The sequence below is a fragment of the Eschrichtius robustus genome, chromosome 3 (genome assembly GCF_028021215.1).
Source record: "Eschrichtius robustus isolate mEscRob2 chromosome 3, mEscRob2.pri, whole genome shotgun sequence".
NCBI classification, from domain to species: domain Eukaryota; kingdom Metazoa; phylum Chordata; class Mammalia; order Artiodactyla; family Eschrichtiidae; genus Eschrichtius; species Eschrichtius robustus.
The window spans coordinates 43,451,050-43,471,131 of record NC_090826.1 but is presented as its reverse complement, the minus strand read 5'-3'; the positions used below and the strand labels follow the sequence as shown (position 1 = coordinate 43,471,131).

The following is a 20,082-nucleotide window of genomic DNA, read 5'->3' as shown; positions in this document are numbered from 1 at the left end:
TTTCACTGCTTGATTTGGACATTTTGAGTATGTCGGCTTTCTCCCACGTGGTATAACATTGAGTGTTCTCAATTAATGTCTCGATTTGATCGCTATCAACTTCAACTGGTCTACCCGACTGTGGAGCATCGTCCAGCAAGAAATCTCTAGCACGAAACTTTGCAAACCACTTTTGACACACACGTTTGATCAGTCACAGCACCTTCTCCATACACTGCACAGATCTTTTTTTGCATTTTGGCAGTGTTTTTACCTTTCTTGAAATAATAAAGCACAGTATGGTGAAAATGTTGCTTTTTTTCTTCCATCTTTAATATTAAAATGGCTACACAAAAATGCACCAATTTTGATGAGTCTTTTTTTAAATGCACGCTAATATGACAGCTGTTTCATCAATCTAACAAAATTGTTTTGAATGAAGTTAAAGACAATTAAGTGCTACTAGAGCCATCTTACGGAAAAAAATGAACGAAACTTTTGGCCAACCCAACAGTTCAGTACTAGAAAAAATATGTAAAAAACAATTTAAAAAACCACACCTCTACTGTACTCTTCATTATGGATGAAAAAAACAACTCTGCTAAAGTTTAAATTCCTTTTTTCCTAAGAAAAACTTTTTTGTGAAAGGTTTTGCAAAATATGTCCCTATTTCAAGCAGTGACAATGGAAAGGGTGAGTCATTCAAATGTGCTCCCCTCCTTCCCAGCCACCATCACAAATGACCTTATCAAAAACAAGCACAGGCTGGCAAGGTAACATCCAAACACAATGGTTTTTCAATAGTACCAGTAACGCCAAACTATAACTTAAATTTACTGTAGAAAGGTAATATATTTCAGAACTGAGTATTTTGGCTATGAGAGAAAAATGCCATATATTAAAATCCCATTAAATGAAAGTAATCAAAAATAAAATTTACTTACTTTAGCGATCTGCAGCAACACAATGCAGTGTTTAATTGATTCTACCATGCTCTATAAAAACAAAACACTGATTTTAGGATCTTCCCCCAAATGGCCATACAATGCTAAAACTTAAAATATAAAAGTCAGTTCAAATATACAGGGTTTAAGTCTATTCTACATAAAAAATACCCTCTCTGGATTTCCAGTGGGTTCTAACATGCTGATAGTGTCAAATGAAATTATCATTAGCAATTCTATGAATTGTTTGGAAATACCAAAAAATTGTTAATTTATACTGAATAACATCTAAAGGGTCTTTCAACAGTTCAAACATAAAGTGATGCGAATTTGATTAACTTCCAAATTCTTAGATCATCAGCAGGCAATCCCAATGTAAATTCCTAAAACGTCTATTCAAGACTTTCATGGAATTATGGAGAGTAAAGGATCCTATCAAAATACTGGTGAACCTGGAATACTACCATGTCTGTTTTTAAAATGCTTTTATCAAAATACAAATCTTATTAGAAACGCATTATATAATGTCAGAAGGCCAGTACATCAGAAAACTCAAATCACTATATATTTAATTATAAAAAAGAGAATATACATTGTGCATGGATGAAACCTTTTATCCAAGGGTCTCAAACAGACAAGACCAGAAACAGATAAAATGGCACACGAAGTCAATTCAATTAAAGGGATTATTCTATTCACTTAAAGTCCTTTAAGATAGGAGATAATACAATTCTTAAACACCTTTGTAAAAATTCATAAAAATTAAAAACTCAATTGCTCTTATTAATAGTAGCAACTTAAAATAGAAACATTTTAAGGCACTTTCTAATGCAAAGCCAGAGTTTATCAAACATATAACTTACATTTGTTGTCTCTTTGAGAGTTTCAATTTTCTGTGAAAAATAATAAATTTAAACAGAAATTATCAGAAACACAAAGAGGTATCGTTGTTTTTTACTGGTTAGTCATTTAAAGAATTTTACCAAAATGTACTCATTACTCTAAATCAGTTCAGGCAGGTTGGGGAGTGCTTTTGGTTAAACTTTTTAATTTAAATCAAACATTTAAATAAAAAATTCAGACATTTTATGGATTATATCCTCAAATAAAATTCATGTGATTCAATTCAAGATTTGTAAGACTAATATAAAACATTCTTATCCCTTACCTGAAAACAATTTTTGTTTTTTCTATAGGATTCACTATGTGATTTTAAAATGCTTATTTTAGAATCACCTTAAATTTTGCAAAGTTGTTTAAAAAATGACATGAGACTAAATTCCAAAACTAAGAAGGTGAGCTAAACGTGAGTTACTACTATTACCAAGTGTAAAAGACAAATGCAAGGCTATGGTTAACAGAAATGCAAAAAAATAAATGATGCTGCATCAGGAAATCTAGTCAAGGAGAAGAAAAATGTTAATTGAAAAAAAGAAAACAATATTCAAACTACAAAGTAGTTGTCAGAAACCCAAAGGGAGGAACTATAATTAAAGCAACATTCATTTTGTTCCCTCATGTGTGGCTTCTGGTTTATTTTGAAAATTTTGCTGGTTGCTTTATTAATATCTGAAGTGACCACATGTAAATTTAATAACTTTCAATCTTCAACATATGATACTTGAAGAGAAAGAACTTATTCCTAAAGGTGGTACTTACAAAAAGGGTATCATAATAAAATTTTCTGTGTTACTCTTTTGTTCAATTATGAAACCATACCAGAAATTCACCAGAAAACTCCACTTGAAATCTATATGACATACTATCATAATGGGTCAACAGTACTATTATAGTAGTCAAAACACCGAGGTCCTTCTATTACTTCTCCAAAAGGCTCTTGGTTTCAAAAATTTTAAAGTCAAAATCATGATTATAGAAGTTACCTTTCTCTGTTCATCATCTTTGCAGTTTTGAAGTTTGTCATCAAAAATCTACAGGATTAAGAAAAAAATGATTATAGCGTCAAGCCTGTACTACATAGTACACATTTACTAAGCAAAGAAAAGCAAACATATTTCTGCCAGGGATGGTTTATACATGCATTAAATGTATAATTAATGTTTACTAAAATACAAGATAACACACATGTTTTTAAAGGCATTGTTATCAAGTCAGATTCTATTGAACTATTTTAAACAGTCAAGATCAATTACTCTGGTAGAATTACAAGCAAAAGAAAACATATGACTTTAAGAACTTAACTTATCAGTTCAAACCTAAGTTTTTTCTGCCTTGTCATCCAAGTTTATCAACATTCCTTGTTCTTTCCAGGAGCTTTGCTTGTAATTAATTTTAAAGTGGGAGTTGAAGGAGACAATTTTAATAATGATAAAGGAAGTAGAGAAGTAAACTCTCCCAATCCCCCAACTCCCCCAAAATGAAAAATGGCCTTAGAAATCGAGCCACTTAAAATTTACCAGTTTCACACAACTTTTAAACAAAATATGAATCTAATCTTGTCTTATTTTCTTCTGATTATGTTTAGGTTAGCTTTCAGAACTACTGAAAAACCAGTAAGGGTTGTAAAGTAACATCAAGTAACTATTTCTACTCAAAATCCAGCTCAGTAACATTTACTACTTTATATAAATTCAATATATAATCGAATGCCATACCTTTAACTGTTCTATCAAGATTTGTAGGTAAGCATCAGCCTCTGTAAGTTTCTTATCAAAGTCTTGGACACTAGGAACAAATCCTGAATCCAAACCCTAGAGGGAAAAAAATTGCAATAAATCCCAGCAATGTCTAATAGTACAAAAGATACTTCACCCTTCATACATGACATCTCATTTTTCTAAATTAAAAATAGAACTTTTACATAAATAATAGGTCTATTTAAATTATCTAAATTCTCTAATAGTGGTACATCAATCTCCTTCAAGAACTTCTAGCACTGTTCCCTGTTCATCAATTACATGTGCTGCTGTTCAAATTAGAATTTACCCTGCTTTTTCAGAATCATTTTCTTCTCTCCCAAAAGCCCCATAATGGGCTCCAAAGCAACAGTAATTTAGCTAAAGGAATATATACAAAACAACCTAGATTACCTCCTATTTCCCCCCTACTTTTTGTTCAGTTCAATCCTCCAGTCCCTTAATCTCAAATTCATATTCCCACTATTTAGTTCTCCTATTCCCTAAACTACCCCATTAGCTCTGATGTTTTCCTCCTCTTCCCTTATTTAAAAAAAAAAAGAAGAAAACTCAAAATTCTCACCTCATCTAAGAGCGTCCTCCCTAAGTGAAAGTGACAACACTTCTGTCTTAAGTTCCCTACTCATTTTCACCCTTGGCATGAACACTACACTCTGGACACCTCGTAAATGTTTATTTATTTAGAGGGCCCACTTATTTCTCAGTTTAACAGTCCAGCATTTGCATGTCCTACTTTTTGTACGCTAAAAATTTTAAGTTCCAAGAGCACGGGATTCCTATGTTTTAACTTTATTCCAAAGAAAGCTTTGAGTTCTTAATCATCTTTATCTGAAAAATATATCAATCTTGAGTATAAAAGACAAAATAGTCTGAGATTGAACAAGGCTACCATCTTGCCATATCTGCATGCCCAGAAGTCATGGAGTTAAACAGGGAAATAAGGGTCGGGAACCACTAATGTCACAATCACAACCCAACCACAAAACTCTGTACTAAATGGGTGAAATATAGTGCTTCAACATACCATACTTGACTTTCAATTGTTTTATCTCTCCTGCCTTTTGCCAAAACGTGCTGATCATTTCACATTCCCCATTTTAGTCAACTGAGGCCAGAGTTCATTTTATATTAAACCAACACCTCATCTTTGCCTAACACTTTATCATTATTAAAGCACTTTCACAGCCATGATCTCAAACATCAGATTGAGACAGTATAGCATTATGGAAAAAACAATGGGTTGGCCAACCTGGTTTCTAATTGCAGCTCAGCCACTAACAAGATATTGCGTCTCTCTCAACTATTTTCTTACCTGCCAAATACAGGCATCCTCCTCCTACTATTATTAGTGTGGCAGCTACGACCTCTACCAAAGACTATAATTACTAACACTGTCAATTACTACTAATACTATTGCTGTTCTTCCCAAACTAAAATTCAAATTCTTAATCAAAGCATTAAAAACCTAAGTCCACAATTAATCTTGTAATGCATTTTCTTTTTCAAATTCAAAGGCAAAAAACTGCCTTTTTTTTTTACATACATGTTGAGAAACTGCTTGAAATGAGTATTGAAAATCCCCTTTCCAATGAGAGATGTCATGTAAAAACAAAGTTTAAGAAAGAAAAATCATAATAAGCAATATATGTAAACTCCAGATATATTTACAAAATTGTAGTTAAACATCTTCATTCTTAAAGATAACCCCAAAGACATCCTTTTAGAAACATTTACTATGTAGAGTATGATAATAAAAGACATGGAAAAGAAAGGATAAATCCATCACATTCCAGAGATACCACAGTACTGTACTACGAAAGTAGGGAGTGATTTCTTTTCAATGTTACTGTACCACAGGAAAATTGGAAGGACTGCTTGGATTTTCGTTTTGTTTTGTTTCACAGGGCAATATAACATAACTATCAATAATTTAACTATAAAACCCAGTTAAAATCAGCTAAATACATTGTTCTTGCTAAATACTAAAAAGGTCAATGGCATATTCATAAATGAGTATAAAGGTGAAGGATCTAAATGAGAAAAAGTGATCTTCAAGAATTTTCCCTCTTCTGAATCCATTTAGAACTACCACTATAGAAATCTAATTAATATATCCTTCTGAACAAGTCACTATATCTGATTAAAAATCCCCCAATAAATAAATGGAAAAAATTAGATTTATATTACTGAGATCTGAAATTAAGTCTAAATTAAGTCTTAAAAAACAACTCTTTGATGTTGCTATAATCATGTGAACCTCACCTTGGCTCTTTTGTCAGACCTGCCTCCCCCTAGATATCATCTTCTACAATGGTACTTTACCCTTAAAACACCACACATTGTAACATCCAAGTCAAAGATCTACTACTCAACAATCCATTTTTCTTTATGTAATGTATAATGGGAGGTTTGTAACAACAGTTATTAGCTTAAAGTCCCAGAACTGGCCTAAAACTCCCTTGCACAGTAATCCATAAATCTTTGGTATACTTTAAAATAAAATCTACATATATAGTTTCCCCATCTTAAATCAATAAAATAACATGTACGCATTTATTATTACCGTGGACAAGCAACTGACAGTAATTAAACTGTTTTCTCAAGTCTTATAAGAATAATACACTAGAAGAAAATATAAGTTTTCACTACATATTGTGACTCAGTACACAGAATCAAGGCCACCTAGTCCAGCCTCCCACTCACTCATATAAGTTACTTTTATAATGTCCTTGAAAGTCATCTAGCCTTTGCCTGAGTATCTCAAGAGAAAAGGAACTCAGTACCTCCTAACATAAACTATTTCACAAAATCCCTTTAAAGTCATAACTATTCCTCTTTCCATTAAACATTTAAGATATAAGGCACTATACTTACTCATATCCTTTTTAATGGAATTTTGCTTCAAACCAGGTCATAAAAAGAGAATATAGTCCTCTACCATGTTGAGTGGTTTGTCTTCCTTTGAAAAGAACTCAGAACAGGCAGACCCTTTAAAACAGTGTGACTTCATACTTCTTAGGGTGACACTTAGCTCTTGAGAATAAGCTGGTTGGGAGTCAAGCAGATGTACATTCTACTACTCTGTACTTGCCTTTTTATCTAACACTTATCACATTTTATCATAATTAAATATTTAATTGATTGACTTCTCTGAAGGATTATAAATTCCACGAGGGCAGGAACTGCCATTCATTCAGCACTATACCCCCGCACCTCGACTCCAGGCTAGCTCATTGTTGAGTGAATGTGTGTTGCACTGATTGTAGCTTCTGGCAACTGCTTATGCCATGATACCACTCTTCTCCATGACCACGTCTCCCTATATTTCCCCTGCCTTTCTGTTCTCTTTCTCCTTCTATTTTTCTACTCCCTCGCTCCCTTTCTTTCCTTCTCTTTTGTCCTGCAGTAGCAACTGAAGTGGTTATGTTGCATTTTTGGCAATCGGGACCAAAGAGGTTGCTGCTCCCTTGTTTACTATATTGATGATCCATAGTTCTAACTTGATGATTTCTGTATGAATTCATTTAAAGTTTAAATTAAACATCACTATTATAGAGAAATAGAGACAAAATGGTCTGTGATGTAAAAAAAGTTAAACTAGAAGAAACTCAATAGAAATTAAACCATAAAATTAGAAATGTAAAGAAAAAAACCCCACTTATGTGGTGAGTATGCTAAAAAACAAAAGTCTCAGTTTGCAAGAGTAATTTGCTAAAGAAAGCTAAAGTATGTATATGAAGTCAAGAGTAACACATAATTCTGTATCAATCAAGACCTATGTATCCAGATTAAATATATATATGTATACGTATATATAGAGACAGACATCTGGCCCAATTTAAGGGGAATTTCAAAAATAATATCTAGAATGATAGAAGAATATTAAACTGCCTCAAAACTGTATGTAAGTACTTCCTACTATCTTTCTAATACTTACGTTGAACAGCATCACTTTTCTCAGAAGGTACTTCAAAGCTAACAGAGGTCAGCAAAATTAAATGAATTTCTATCAATACTTTAATCGGGACATTAAACACTATTTATACTTTATACATACACATAACTGAATACTTTACCGCCATTAAAAAGAAGAGTATTAAAAGGGATGTCTTTAATACTTTCTGAAGTACATATGAATTATACTTCACATGTAGCTACTTGGGAGAGACACTCTTAGTAAAACAGTACAAGAGGCAATTTTTGAGGCAAGGAGTAAAAGCTTTTAAAGTAATTCCTGCTGACAGAGGAAGAGTAATGAATAGTGGAGGTAAGGTGGGAAAAGGTGGTTTAAGGTCTTCTTGAGGTCAGAATCAGGAAATAAGAAAGTTATGAGTAATTTAAGGAACTGAGAAGAAAAATGCAGAACAGGAAGGGCTATGGCTGAATAACACTGTAAAAAGAAATTCACAAATGAGTAATTATTTTCATATCAAATCTTATTTCACAGCAAAAACTTAAAGGACTAAGTACCCTACACTCAGTGCTTTCTCCTATACAGGACAAAATAGTATATAATAAAAATACATTGTGAAGAGAGAAATACAGAAATTATTCCACATAAGTCTCATAGAAAAGTTCAGAACAAGAAAACAAAATAAGTTATCAGTAGTAGAACTGTAAAAGGGAATAACAGCTTAAAAATTTAACAAAGGAAAAACACCAAAGAAAACAAGACTCCTAATGAAAAATAAATGGCATAAATCCAGACAAAAGTAGATGATTTTTTAAAATTAGCAAAATACACACCCTATAAATAAAATAATAAAAACTCTGCAGAAATGTTGTTTTGATTAAATATAAGGGTATTTGGAAAGTTTATGTTCACAATTAGCAATTTGAGATGACATGCATCACAGATATGCTTTCATCCAATGAAAGAAGTATAGGGCATACTTACAATTGAATCACTTACAATTATTTTTGAAAATTCAAGAACTGGAGAGATACCAGAAGACTGGAAAAAAGCAAGTGTGGTACTGATCTTCCATAAAGGTAAGGAAAAGAGAGAATAGAAAGTTACTATGCTGTGCGTCTGACATCAATAATTAATTAAAGGAATTATAAGAGAAACATCTGTAGCTATACAGAGGAAAAGTAGGTACATGAGCAGCAAGTGGCAAGTTGAAAAATAAACATTATGCCAAACTTAATGGCTTTTCTGTTCCTTAGAAATTTTTTAGCAAATTAAGTTTTTTGAGAAATGACACCATTTTGTCTCCTTACCAAATGACTCAAAAGTTGCTTTAATGATGAAAAAAGTATATTAAAGAAACCAAAAATATCAGTAAGACCATGATTTTATGTGGGGTATACTAACATGTGATTTCCTTGGATTACTGAAAATTTGGAAACGTTTATAATCTGCTGTCTCCGAGGTTTACTCACTTCAGCTAAAGGAAAACAGAATGTAGAGATATAGAGAAGTTCTGAGTAAGAATTTCCCCTATTTTTAACGCTAAAGAACACTCAACTACCAATTCATTTGGAGTAAAGATTATCAATTCAAAAACGTCCATAAAATTGAGGCTATTATTAAACTCTTTACTCCGATGTAACTTCAGGAAGGTATTTTCCATCTAAGTCAATGTCCTGATAATCTAAGGCTCCAAGATAGGGTCTCTATTATCAAAATGGTAGCTATAGTTATCTTATCAACAACTGCTTAGGTACCCCAAGAATGCCAAAAAAGGTAAGGCCTTTTTCCACAGTTCTAAATGAACAGTTCTAACACCATGGATTCACCACGGATGCACAGTATAGTAATTTTTTCCCCAGAGTATTAGGTCCTCTGCTAGATACTTTATATTATTTCTTATTTCATTATTATAACATACATAGTAAGTTAGATAGATATTAACCCTATTTCATAAGTGCTTTCCCAAATCATCCAGCTGGGTTTTTTTTAAATTGAGATTTCAACCCAGCCCTTTGATTTCAAATCCATTACACTTCTCTATTAAATCACAATGATATTTGAAAAGAATTCATGGCATAAGAGACTAAAATTTAGTCTAAAAAATGCCTGAAGGAGCCTGGTATACCAAAAATGAACACCAGCTTTAAGGTCAGACTGATCTAAGTTTAAATCCTGAATCTGCAAGTCCCTAACCAATTACCTACATGATCTGGCCAAGTTACTTTCTCTACCTCCTTTTCCTTATCCAGGGATGGACACAATAATAAACCACTCAAAGTTGTTGGATAGATGAAATGAAAGAATATGCATAAAGTAACACAGTAGTGGGTGTTCTATTTCCTCTCCACAATGTGGAATTGAAAATAACCAGGATTCACCACTGTATCCAAGGCCCTAAACTAGTGCCTAACATACAGAAAAGGTCCTCAATGAATATTTGATGGATTAAAAACAAAATGAATTAACAACTAGGTAATACACAAAACATACGCAATTTTAATAGAGAAGTATAATCAAGAAAAGGATACAAGCGTAAGTTAGACTGTATTTAACATTCCTTTAAAAAAGGAATACAAACAGTAAGCTGATGAACTCAAGAAAATAAATAGTAATAAAAAAGGTGTGAGGAACAGACAAACAAGTGATAGAATACAGTCTTGCAAAACAGATCAAAAAAAAAATTCCCTATAAGATGTTCAGAAAAGTATCAGGTATTATGCCTGAACCATAAAAGGTAAACTGTACTCAATTATTACCTTGGTACCAAAGAGTCAAACAATATAAAGAAAGCCCCCTTTTTCCATAAAATAATCTGATTTTTGAAAATCCGTTAGTTCTTTGAAAAATAATATTGTTTTTATCTTTAAATTTACAAAGAAAATAGCTTCTCTTAAAAAAAAAACAACACAAAACAAATCTGAATTGCTCATATACTTGGGACAGAAAACAGCTGCTTTGTCAAACAGGAATCAGGTACAGACACCAGTGCCAAAATTCCTTAGCTTTATTATAGCACAACTGCTTACTCTTCATGATCTCTCTTCATCTAATACTGACAGTGTTAGGTAACCTTTTGACTTACAGAACAAAACACTAATACTGATTCCATAAAGTGATTTGGCTACTCAAACAACTGCACAAGAAAGGTTTGGGATTTGTACCGTTTTCCTCTATTTAAATCACTGACAGCTTGTTTTTCCAAATGACTCTCCCAATTTATTCAGTAAAGTCATATGGAGCTTCCCTGGTGGTGCAGTGGTTAAGAATCCACCTGCCAAGGCAGGGGACAGGGGTTCGAGCCCTGGTCTGGGAGGATACCACCTGCCGCAGAGCAACTAAGCCCGTGCATCACAACTACTAAGCCGGCGCTCTAGAGCCCGTGAGCCACACTACTGAGCCCACGTGCCACAACTACTGAAGCCAGCGCGCCTAGAGCCCATGCTCCACAACGAGAAGCCACCACAATGAGAAGCCCACGCACTGTAACAAAGTAGCCCCCGCTCACCACAACTAGAGAAAGCCCCATGTGCAGCAACGAAGACCCAATGTGGCCAAAAATAAATACATAATAAATAAATAAAAAGAAAAAAATATTAAAGTCATACGAAAAGTTATTGCCAAAAGTAAATAAAACAAACAAAAACGTGAAGTTTGTAAACCGCGTGACCATTACCCTAGTTTGTCTGGGATATCCCTAGTTATGTCTGTTGTATCAACAAAATTATTAGCAGCCTCCTTCACTCTCAAAGTGCCCCAGTTTGGACAATAAATTATATGTTCTCTCTCTCTATAAAGGTTGTAACTAGCATTTCAGAGATATAAAAGTCTGGAAGGCATACAGGATTGCCTCGAGATTTCAGAATGCAGCGAATTACTCAAAAAAAAATCTAAAATGAAATATGAGTTTACAGCCTCTGAATGTAGAAAGCAAATTACAAAAGTAAAATAAACACCAGAATTCAAGTCAAGTAATACTGGTTGAGTGCTTACCTTATTCTAGATTAATAGAGACATGAACAATAAAGAAGTTACATTTTGAAAAGTTATTTTATTCACACACACACACACCTGAAATAAAACACATGAAACAAAACACATGAGATGCAGATGTTATTCCTAGGGAGTGCGATTGAGAAAGAGGGGCATTTAAGGCAGGGACTCTTAATTTTTACTTTATACATTCATGATGTCTGATTTTTAAAAGTATCTATTTACTTAAATTCAGAAACTTTATGTAAAAAGTATTCAGAAACTGTGTAGGTTATAAATACGTTTCAAAAATTTTATAACTGTTTTAGCTTGCAAAATCATCAGCATTATTATTTTAAAATTATCTACCAAACCCTAAAATGACTTGAGAGAGTAAATTTGGCAATGCTGAAGCTGCTCAGATACACCTTTCCAAGCAAAATAAAATACAGCATAAAAAACTTGTAACATTACTTACAGATAAAGTACAAACTAGCAAAAACAAAAAACAAAAAGCCCATACACTTAAAAATTAGCAATCACTGCTATACTGGAATAAATGCTGAGAAGAAAAATGGCCAGTAAAACAAAGCAAAATACCTAATTTTCTTCCCACATCCTTCCTGCCAATTCCATGGTCATGAGTCAACATTCAAAAAAGCAAACTCATAAAAAACAAAAGCACCTACTACATGACCCCCCCCCCAACAAAGCACTGTTTGACCATGTTGTTTTGGCAATTAGCCAAAGCTTTTCTTTTTCACATACTAGTGGGTCAGGCTACTGACAGTATCTTTTTCAAAATTAAAAGTCTTGGGTTAAGTCATTCCAGGATCTTAAATAAGCTCTGAGCTGCTTACTAGAGGGGATGCAAAAAATATATTCTTCCCCTTCCCAACCTCAGATTACTGCCTGTCATTCAGCTTTCACAGCATTTTTTAAAAAACATCTTTACTGGAGTATAATTGCTTTACAATGGTGTGTTAGTTTCTGCTGTATAACAAAGTGAATCAGCTATACGTATACATATATCCCCATATCCCCTCCCTCTTGCATCTCCCTCCCACCCTCCCTATCCCACCCCTCTAGGTGGACACAAAGCACCGAACTGATCTCCCTGTGCTATGCAGGTTCTTCCCACTAGCTATCTATTTTACATTTGGTAGTGTATATATGTCAATGCTACTCTCTCACTTTGTCCCAGCTTACCCTTCCCCCTCCCCATGTCCTCAAGTCCATTCTCTACGTCTGCATCTTTATTCCTGCCCTGCCACGAGGTTCACCAGGACTTTTTTTTTTTAAGATTCCATATATATGTGTTAGCATACGGTATATGTTTTTCTCTTTCTGACTTACTTCACTCTGTATGACAGACTCTAGGTCCATCCACCTCACTACAAATAACTCAATTTCGTTTCTTTTTATGGCTGAGTAATATTCCATTGTATACATGTGCCACAACTTCTTTAACCATTCATCTGTTGATGGACACTTAGGTTGCTTCCATGTCCTGGCTATTGCAAATAGTGCTGCAGTGAACATTGTGGTACATGTGTCTTTTTGAATTATGGTTTTCTCAGGGTATATGCCCAGTAGTGGGATTGCTGGGTCATATGGTAGTTCTATTTTTAGTTTTTTAAGGAACCTCCACACTGTTCTCCATAGTGGCTAGATCAATTTACATTCCCACCAACAGTGCAAGAGGGTTCCCTTTTCTCCACATCTTCTCCAGCACTTATTGTTTGTAGATTGCTTGATGATGGCCATTCTGACCGGTGTGAGATGAGGTGACACCTCGCTGTGGTTTTGATTTACATTTCTCTAATGATTAGTGATGTTGAGCATCCTTTCATGTGTTTGTTGGCAATCTGTATATCTTCTTTGGAGAAATGTCTATTTAGGTCTTCAGCCCATTTTTGGATTGGGTTGTTTGTTTTTTTGATATTGAGCTGCATGAGCTGCCTGTATATTTTGGAGATTAATCCTCTGTTAGTTGCTTCATTTGCAAATATTTTCTCCCGTTCTGAGGGTTGTCTTTTCGTCTTGTTTATGGTTTCCTTTGCTGTGCAAAAGCTTTTAAGTTTCATTAGGTCCCATATGTTAATTTTTGTTCTTATTTCCATTTCTCTAGGAGGTGGGTCAAAGCTTCACAGCATTTTGAAAAGCAAAAACTCTCACTGTTATCAAGGGTCCACCAAAAACGGAAGTTTTAGAAAGTTTTATGCAAATCTGCTCTACATATAATGAGGGAAAAAATCACATTAAACACATGAATTCTTAAACTGAATGTTTTAATAGTTCAAGTTTTGAAATAACTGCAGAATTCTCATACTCATTCATAATACTTGTTGAAAATTTGATTACGAAATGTTTTCACAAACGAAACCTAATATATTCCTCTAACAAAACTGGATCTCTCTACATAGGAAAATATAACAAACTGAAAATGAAACACCCAAGGGAAGTTAAATGATAAGCTAGTCAGGCCAACAGACAATCAGTACTAAATGGCTTATTTCTCACACAAAACAGCCAAACAAAATAGAATAAATACAACAACACTGAATTGGAAAGAACAGATTCTGTAACTGGTTTGGCATTTATCCGCTAAAAATCATATATGCTGAAGCAGTTTTTGTATATCTAATTTTAGCTGCCAGTGAACATCAAACAGAAGGAAACAGGTTGTTTCTGCTAAGGCTGCTAAAAGTGCAGTACAAAATTACCCTGATTTATCCTGATTACCCTAATTGTTGTCAGAAATCTATCAAAATGGTCTAAAATATGATTAGAATATATGCCCGACAGGACAGGACTCTTTTTGTTCTCTACTGTATCCCCCAGGCTAGTGTTTTGTTTGTAGCAAATGCTCAATAAAATTTTTGTAAATGAATGAAGAAATTCTGAAATGTACCTACCTGTTAGGATTTAAACATAAAAAAACAAAGAAGTTCTTGCAGATTATAAACCAGAGTGCTCAGGAAAAAAATCATAAATAACATTTAATTATTCTTAATGATTTATTATATTACAAGTATGGATGCTGAAAAATTTTAAGGCTAATTGAAAGTTTTTAAGAAAAGAGAAATTGAACAGGAGGAAAGACACTGTACCACCCAGGCAGTACAAGAAGCAACACCAGCTGAACAACTGAAACAAACTTCTAGAAACTCATTCTCTCCCGCCAAGTCTCATGAGCACAGTTTTATACATACTACTCTGGGCTTAGAATTCAGTGTTACAGTAATGATTTATTCACTGGTGTTTTTTATGACTATGACAACATTGTGCTGGATGCTTTGGACATGCCAAGATGAAGCAGATACAGATCGCACCCTAAGAGTTTCAAACGTGTAGTAGGAGATAAAAATCTGTCTACAAATAACGACTCAAGCATGGTAGATTAAGTGTTATGAGAAAGATACTAAGAGATTCAAAGAAGAAAGTTAAGGGGATGAAAAAAGCTTCACAGAGGTAGCATTTTAGACTGTAGGATTCTGACAGAGATGGGGAGGGCAAAAATTATTAACAGTAGTAGGCAAGGGCAGGAAATATCATAATCAGATGGGATTTTTGAACTCTTTAACCAAGTGACTAGAGAAATGAGGGCAGGGTTAAGGAAACTAACAAGGGATGCTGAGGTACCCAAGAATTAGGAACAGCAGGAAGCCTTCACCACTCCCAAGCCTGAAGGAACAAGGAGTGAAACAATGTAAATCCAAGTAGGCTCAAAGGACACTCTAGTTGTAGCCACTGCTACAAATGCATGGAAGCAGAGAAAGAACAAGAGGAATAAATACCCCAAAGGTTCTCTCTTTTCTTCCTTCTATCTTCCATCCTCTCATTGGCTAAACCCTACCAGAAGCCAGAGGATAAAGAACTCCAGATGACACAGGCTGTAAAGGTCAGCCTCCTGAAGCAGGGAGTAGAGAGGGGCAGAGAATGAATCTGCAGGAAAATGGAGAATAACCAGAAAAGCCCATCTTCCCAGACTCAGGAACCAGTATATAAGCACAAAGAGAGACTGGAAAGCACAAGGAATCCAAATAAGGAATGACATTCTCTTGGAGAAGTATGTAAGATGCTATTTTTCAGATCTGGGTACTGAATCTGAAAGGAAACCAAAATTAGTGCCTGAACCGGAAAAATTACTGGGACTTGGAGAGTGAGGTGAGCAGTGAATGAATAGCAGCATCAGAGTAGCATTCCAGTTCTCTCTAGAGCTAATAAAAGAGGAAGAATCATAGGCTGTAGTCCTAGTTATTCTAATCTCTAACTGTGTGACCTTGGCCAAGTCACTTGGCTTCTCTGAAACTGTTTTCTCCATTATAAAAATAGGTAGAAGCCGAATTAAAACTTTAAGATCCCTTCCAGTTCTAAGATTCTGTGAAGCCAGTATATCCAGGTAAATAACCATATTCACCAGGTGAGTAAATACCTCACCATACTGGAAAAACCTGGGGTCCACTTACTCACTTTCGAAAAAAATTAGTTTCATTTAAATAAAGACAATAAGAACTTACAGGTTCTAACTGCAGCCAGGTCCTCCACCGTAGGACAAAAAATGTTAAAACACAAGCAAAAATTTAGTGTAACCTTGAAACTGAATGAGGAAGACTAATGCAACCAGATTTAAAAACATGCTCTGGAATGCAGAGAATGCAAAGAAACAACCGAGTAAGCAGAATAACTTGGTTGAAGTGGCACATTTCAGAAAAAAACAAAATTAGCTGCTCAAGTCAATATAGCAAAGAAGCAAAGTTCTTAAAGGTGTTTCCAGAAATAAATGAACTCCAGTGTGGAAAGGGCTACAAGTATCTCCCCCGTCCCACAACACACACAGAGCAACCATTACCTTTCCTTCGTAACACAAATATTCATTGAACATCTGTTATGTGCCAGGTACTATCAATGCCTTCAAAGGACATCTTTAAGAGCAATACAGATAATAGCAATTATAATTAATCATTACCTAATCTTCTGGAATGAGATCAGATTTCACCCCTTCTAAGCAGTCTCCCTGACTTCTCTAGCCAGCAACATGCTTTTTCCTATGATACTAACTACTACAGAACCAATTTGTGCTGGTACTGCTGCTAGTATTCTTTCAACTATATCAGAGGTCATGTAGGTTGGGGGAGGAGGAGTTTGCCTGGAAATCTGCTCACCATTTGTAACATTATTTCTAAACATTTTCTCCAGTCCGGTCTCTCAGGTGTGACAGCAACCAGGGAGCTTGGTGACTTAGCAAGCATTTCTAACTCACAGGGATAAACCCAGCTCCAGTACAGTGAGCCAAAGGTTGCACACTTAGGACATGATTAAGCCACATATTCTGATCATTTTAACGAGGATCCACTAAGCACCCACCATGTGCCAAGCACTGGACTAGGGGCAAAGGGCCTAGGAATAAAGGAGGTTAGAGTCTAATCCAAGAATCAGGTATGTGCACAGAAATTTACAGAAGTATGAACAAAGTGCTGTAGTAGCACATGAAGGACAACAGTGATTCTAACTTGCTCTGCCTGAAGGAAGGAAGACATCAAAGAAAAAGTAACATGCAAACTGTATGTCAAAGGAAGAAGTGGAGATTTATCACTTGATTGAATTCTAAGCAATTATAATTCTAATCAAGAGGGAAAGGCTGTGACTGGACCAAGAGCTATGAGAGGCTATGCCACGTTCCAAATGGTTAACAGCTCACAATGCTAGAGTAGATGCCTTGGGTAGGCCGCCTGCAGCTGAGTCCACACTCAAGAGCGATAAATTAGGACCAGGTTGTGAAGGGCCTTAAAGAACATTCCCAGCATCTGGGCTTTGGCAAGGGGGAGCCAAAACAGACTTTTAAGCACAGCAGTGACTCAGTGGGATCTGACTATGGATAAAGAGTATGCGAAGAGGGAGTCTAGAGACAGGGAGACTAGTCAGGTTTTGCAAAAGTCTAGGTGAGATGATGAGGGCCTGAATTAAAGCATTATCAGGTGGAAAAAAGAGGCCAAATCCAAGAGACATTACTAAGGCAAATTTAACAGGACCTGGTGACCGGACACGGAAAATAAGGGAGATGGAAAATGGCTTTAAATGACTAATTGCCTGTGTATGGTGGAACTACGATTAATTAAAATACTTCAGGAGAAGTACTTGGCTTAAACACATTTTCAGCCTAAGCACTATTCTTTCAAACATAATATTTGTTTAAGCCTTTACTGGAAAATCTTCCTAAATATAATTTTAGGCCAAGTACATTATAGTACGCATAAAAACTGTCTTTTTCTATAGAATCCCCATAAACATCAGTTCTTACTCAACACTATAAAGTTTAGATACTGATAGAACTCAATATATCCTAGGGAACATCTTAGAATTTCCTTTTTAGAATAAAAGCCTGATATCCTTTTTCTCAAGCAATAGACTGCAAACTATGCAACTGCCTGATTCTCCAATCAGCAGAATATGGTTGTATCACAATGCTCTTTACTGGCTGAACCAAACTTATCAACTGGGGATGGTTCAGTGGTTAGATTATTACTGAATCCAATCTTTCCACACTAAAGGGGGAAAAAAAAAAAACCAACTAGGACTTTGGAAACATCAAAATGGATGTGACCAGCAGTCACTGCAGCCTAATATTTACTGAAGGGCACTTCAAGTAAAATGTCATCTCTGTCAAAACCAAACTCAGAACACTTTGAAAACAGATCCAGCTTCTCTGTTATCTTTCTAATTTCCCATTTAAGTTCTCCAGACTAAAAGTCTGATTTTTAGTGGTTTTTATCTTCCCTGGGCTAGGAAAGGTAATAGGTATTTTAATTTAAGTTGCTGGCGTACACAAAAAGTGAAAAAAAATTTTTTTTAATTTTAAGTAAATGAGAGATGTTAACACTATTCATTAAAGAGCTTTATCACAAACTCAGTTCAATAAAGGCAATGTTCTGAGAGATGACTCACAGTGGATGAGAATTTCCAACTTAAAGTTCACTACAAAAACTCTTAAAACTGCAACTACTATTTTAAGATCTCTCCCACCTTCTCCACTCAAAACTAGGAGAAATAATTACTTGATTTGTTTTTGATTTCCTGAACACAGATAAAAGTAAACGGTTTAATCAACAAGCAAAGCCAAATGTTAACTTCAAATTAGCAAAAAGAAGTTTTCTTGATCAATACATCTCTCGCTCTTTCATAACAAAAATACTTGTTAAGTGTAGTAGGAATGCGGCGAAAAATGCATGATTCAAACATACTTCCTGGTCTACTGCTTATATTCAACTTTCCATAACCAAGCTTACTGAGAACCTAAACCTTTCCCTGCAGTTTTTACGAGAACCCCCTACAACTATTCCAAAGTTTTCACTATCTTTGCACAAGCTACCCAAAAGGCATAAAACCACCTCCCTCGCCCCCTCCACACTCACACTCGCAAATAATAGCATCCATAATTATTACACACAAAAATACTGGGCCAGACAAGAACACAGAGCCAAAACTGAAACAACAGAAAATGTTTGGCCCGCAACTGGAAATTCTATTAATGGGCAACTGGTCAAAATTAGGCTTTCACATTAAGAGAAAGTTTAACTCTTGCGTTTAGTATCTTGAGACAGCTTTCGAAAGGAAAACAGAGTTCCACGAAAATGAATCGAAAAAGGGGAAGCGACTCTCTCCAGACTGGTTTGGTGGCGAATGACCTCTCAGTGGTACAGAATTAGGCCCCTAGCCTCTGCCTCCAACCATCCCGGCGGAGGAAGTGAGGAGAGTCCCAGAGAAGAGAGGGCTCGGGCGGCCACGTCGTCCTACTCACCCCAGGGGGCGGCGGGAAGGAGGCAGGGAGAGAACGACATTCGCGCCCACGGCCCGGGCAAGCAGCAGGGTCCCTGGGGACTCAGGGGTGGGAGCCGGCCCCTCTCCCAGACCCTCCGGGTCTACTCACTCCGCAAGCAGCCGTCAAGAAAGCCATTCGCCAAGGCCCCCGCCCTCTGTGCCTCCAGGGGAGGGAGCCGAGGGCTGCTTCCGGGCACCCCCTCTTCTCCTCCCTCCGCCGGATCACCGGGCTGATGCGCAGTCGGTCAGGTCAGCTACAGCCGGTCCCCCGGGACAGCCCCTCGCCCCCCTACTCCTGCTCCTGCCCCGCCCAGGCCTAGTGGCCGCCCCGATTGGCTGGCCCTGCCACCTCCTGGCAAAGAGACCCCTGGCGATTGGCCATGGGTCACCTGCTGAAAAGGAGGTGAGTGGCCGACGATTGGCGGTTAGGCCAATTTTGGGGTGGAGAGGCGGGAGGGGCCGGCCGCAGCGGGCGAGCATCCGGAGAGCCCGGCTACCCCGCCGCCTCCTCGCTGAGCCTAGGGCTCATCTCGGGGCCCGGGCCTGCTCCCGCGCCCGGACCTGTGCGGGACACGCGGCCGCCCCGGCACGCCAATGCAGCCCGCAGGAAAGGAAGCTCGTGGCTTGAGGGAGCTCAGCTAGGCTTCGAGGCTTCGGGGCTTCGGCCCCGGAGATTCCCATAGGGTGGCGACTGGGGAAGGACCCGGTCACGGACGTAAACGTTCTACACCTACACCCACCCGCTGCTAGCTCGACATCCAATATATTGGCAGCTGTGGAGCCAAGTTTCATCTGG

At 36.6% G+C, this 20,082-nt stretch overlaps 1 protein-coding gene across 3 annotated transcripts in view; it reads right to left on the bottom strand.

Moving 5' to 3' along the window:
- The window catches only part of OSBPL9 (oxysterol binding protein like 9), a 167,928-nt gene that overhangs the window by 44,475 nt on the left and 103,371 nt on the right, over nucleotides 1-20,082 (bottom strand). For 2 of the 3 annotated variants that reach the window (XM_068539862.1, XM_068539864.1), the window contains exons 5-8: nucleotides 3,539-3,634; nucleotides 2,807-2,854; nucleotides 1,787-1,816; nucleotides 924-974 (exon numbers count right to left, since the gene is read on the bottom strand). In XM_068539862.1, coding sequence (XP_068395963.1) covers nucleotides 924-974; nucleotides 1,787-1,816; nucleotides 2,807-2,854; nucleotides 3,539-3,634 — 225 coding nt within the window. Of the gene's footprint in view, nucleotides 1-923; nucleotides 975-1,786; nucleotides 1,817-2,806; nucleotides 2,855-3,538; nucleotides 3,635-19,395; nucleotides 19,564-20,082 lie in introns of those variants that run through there. The other variant, XM_068539865.1, reaches the window with a different exon arrangement.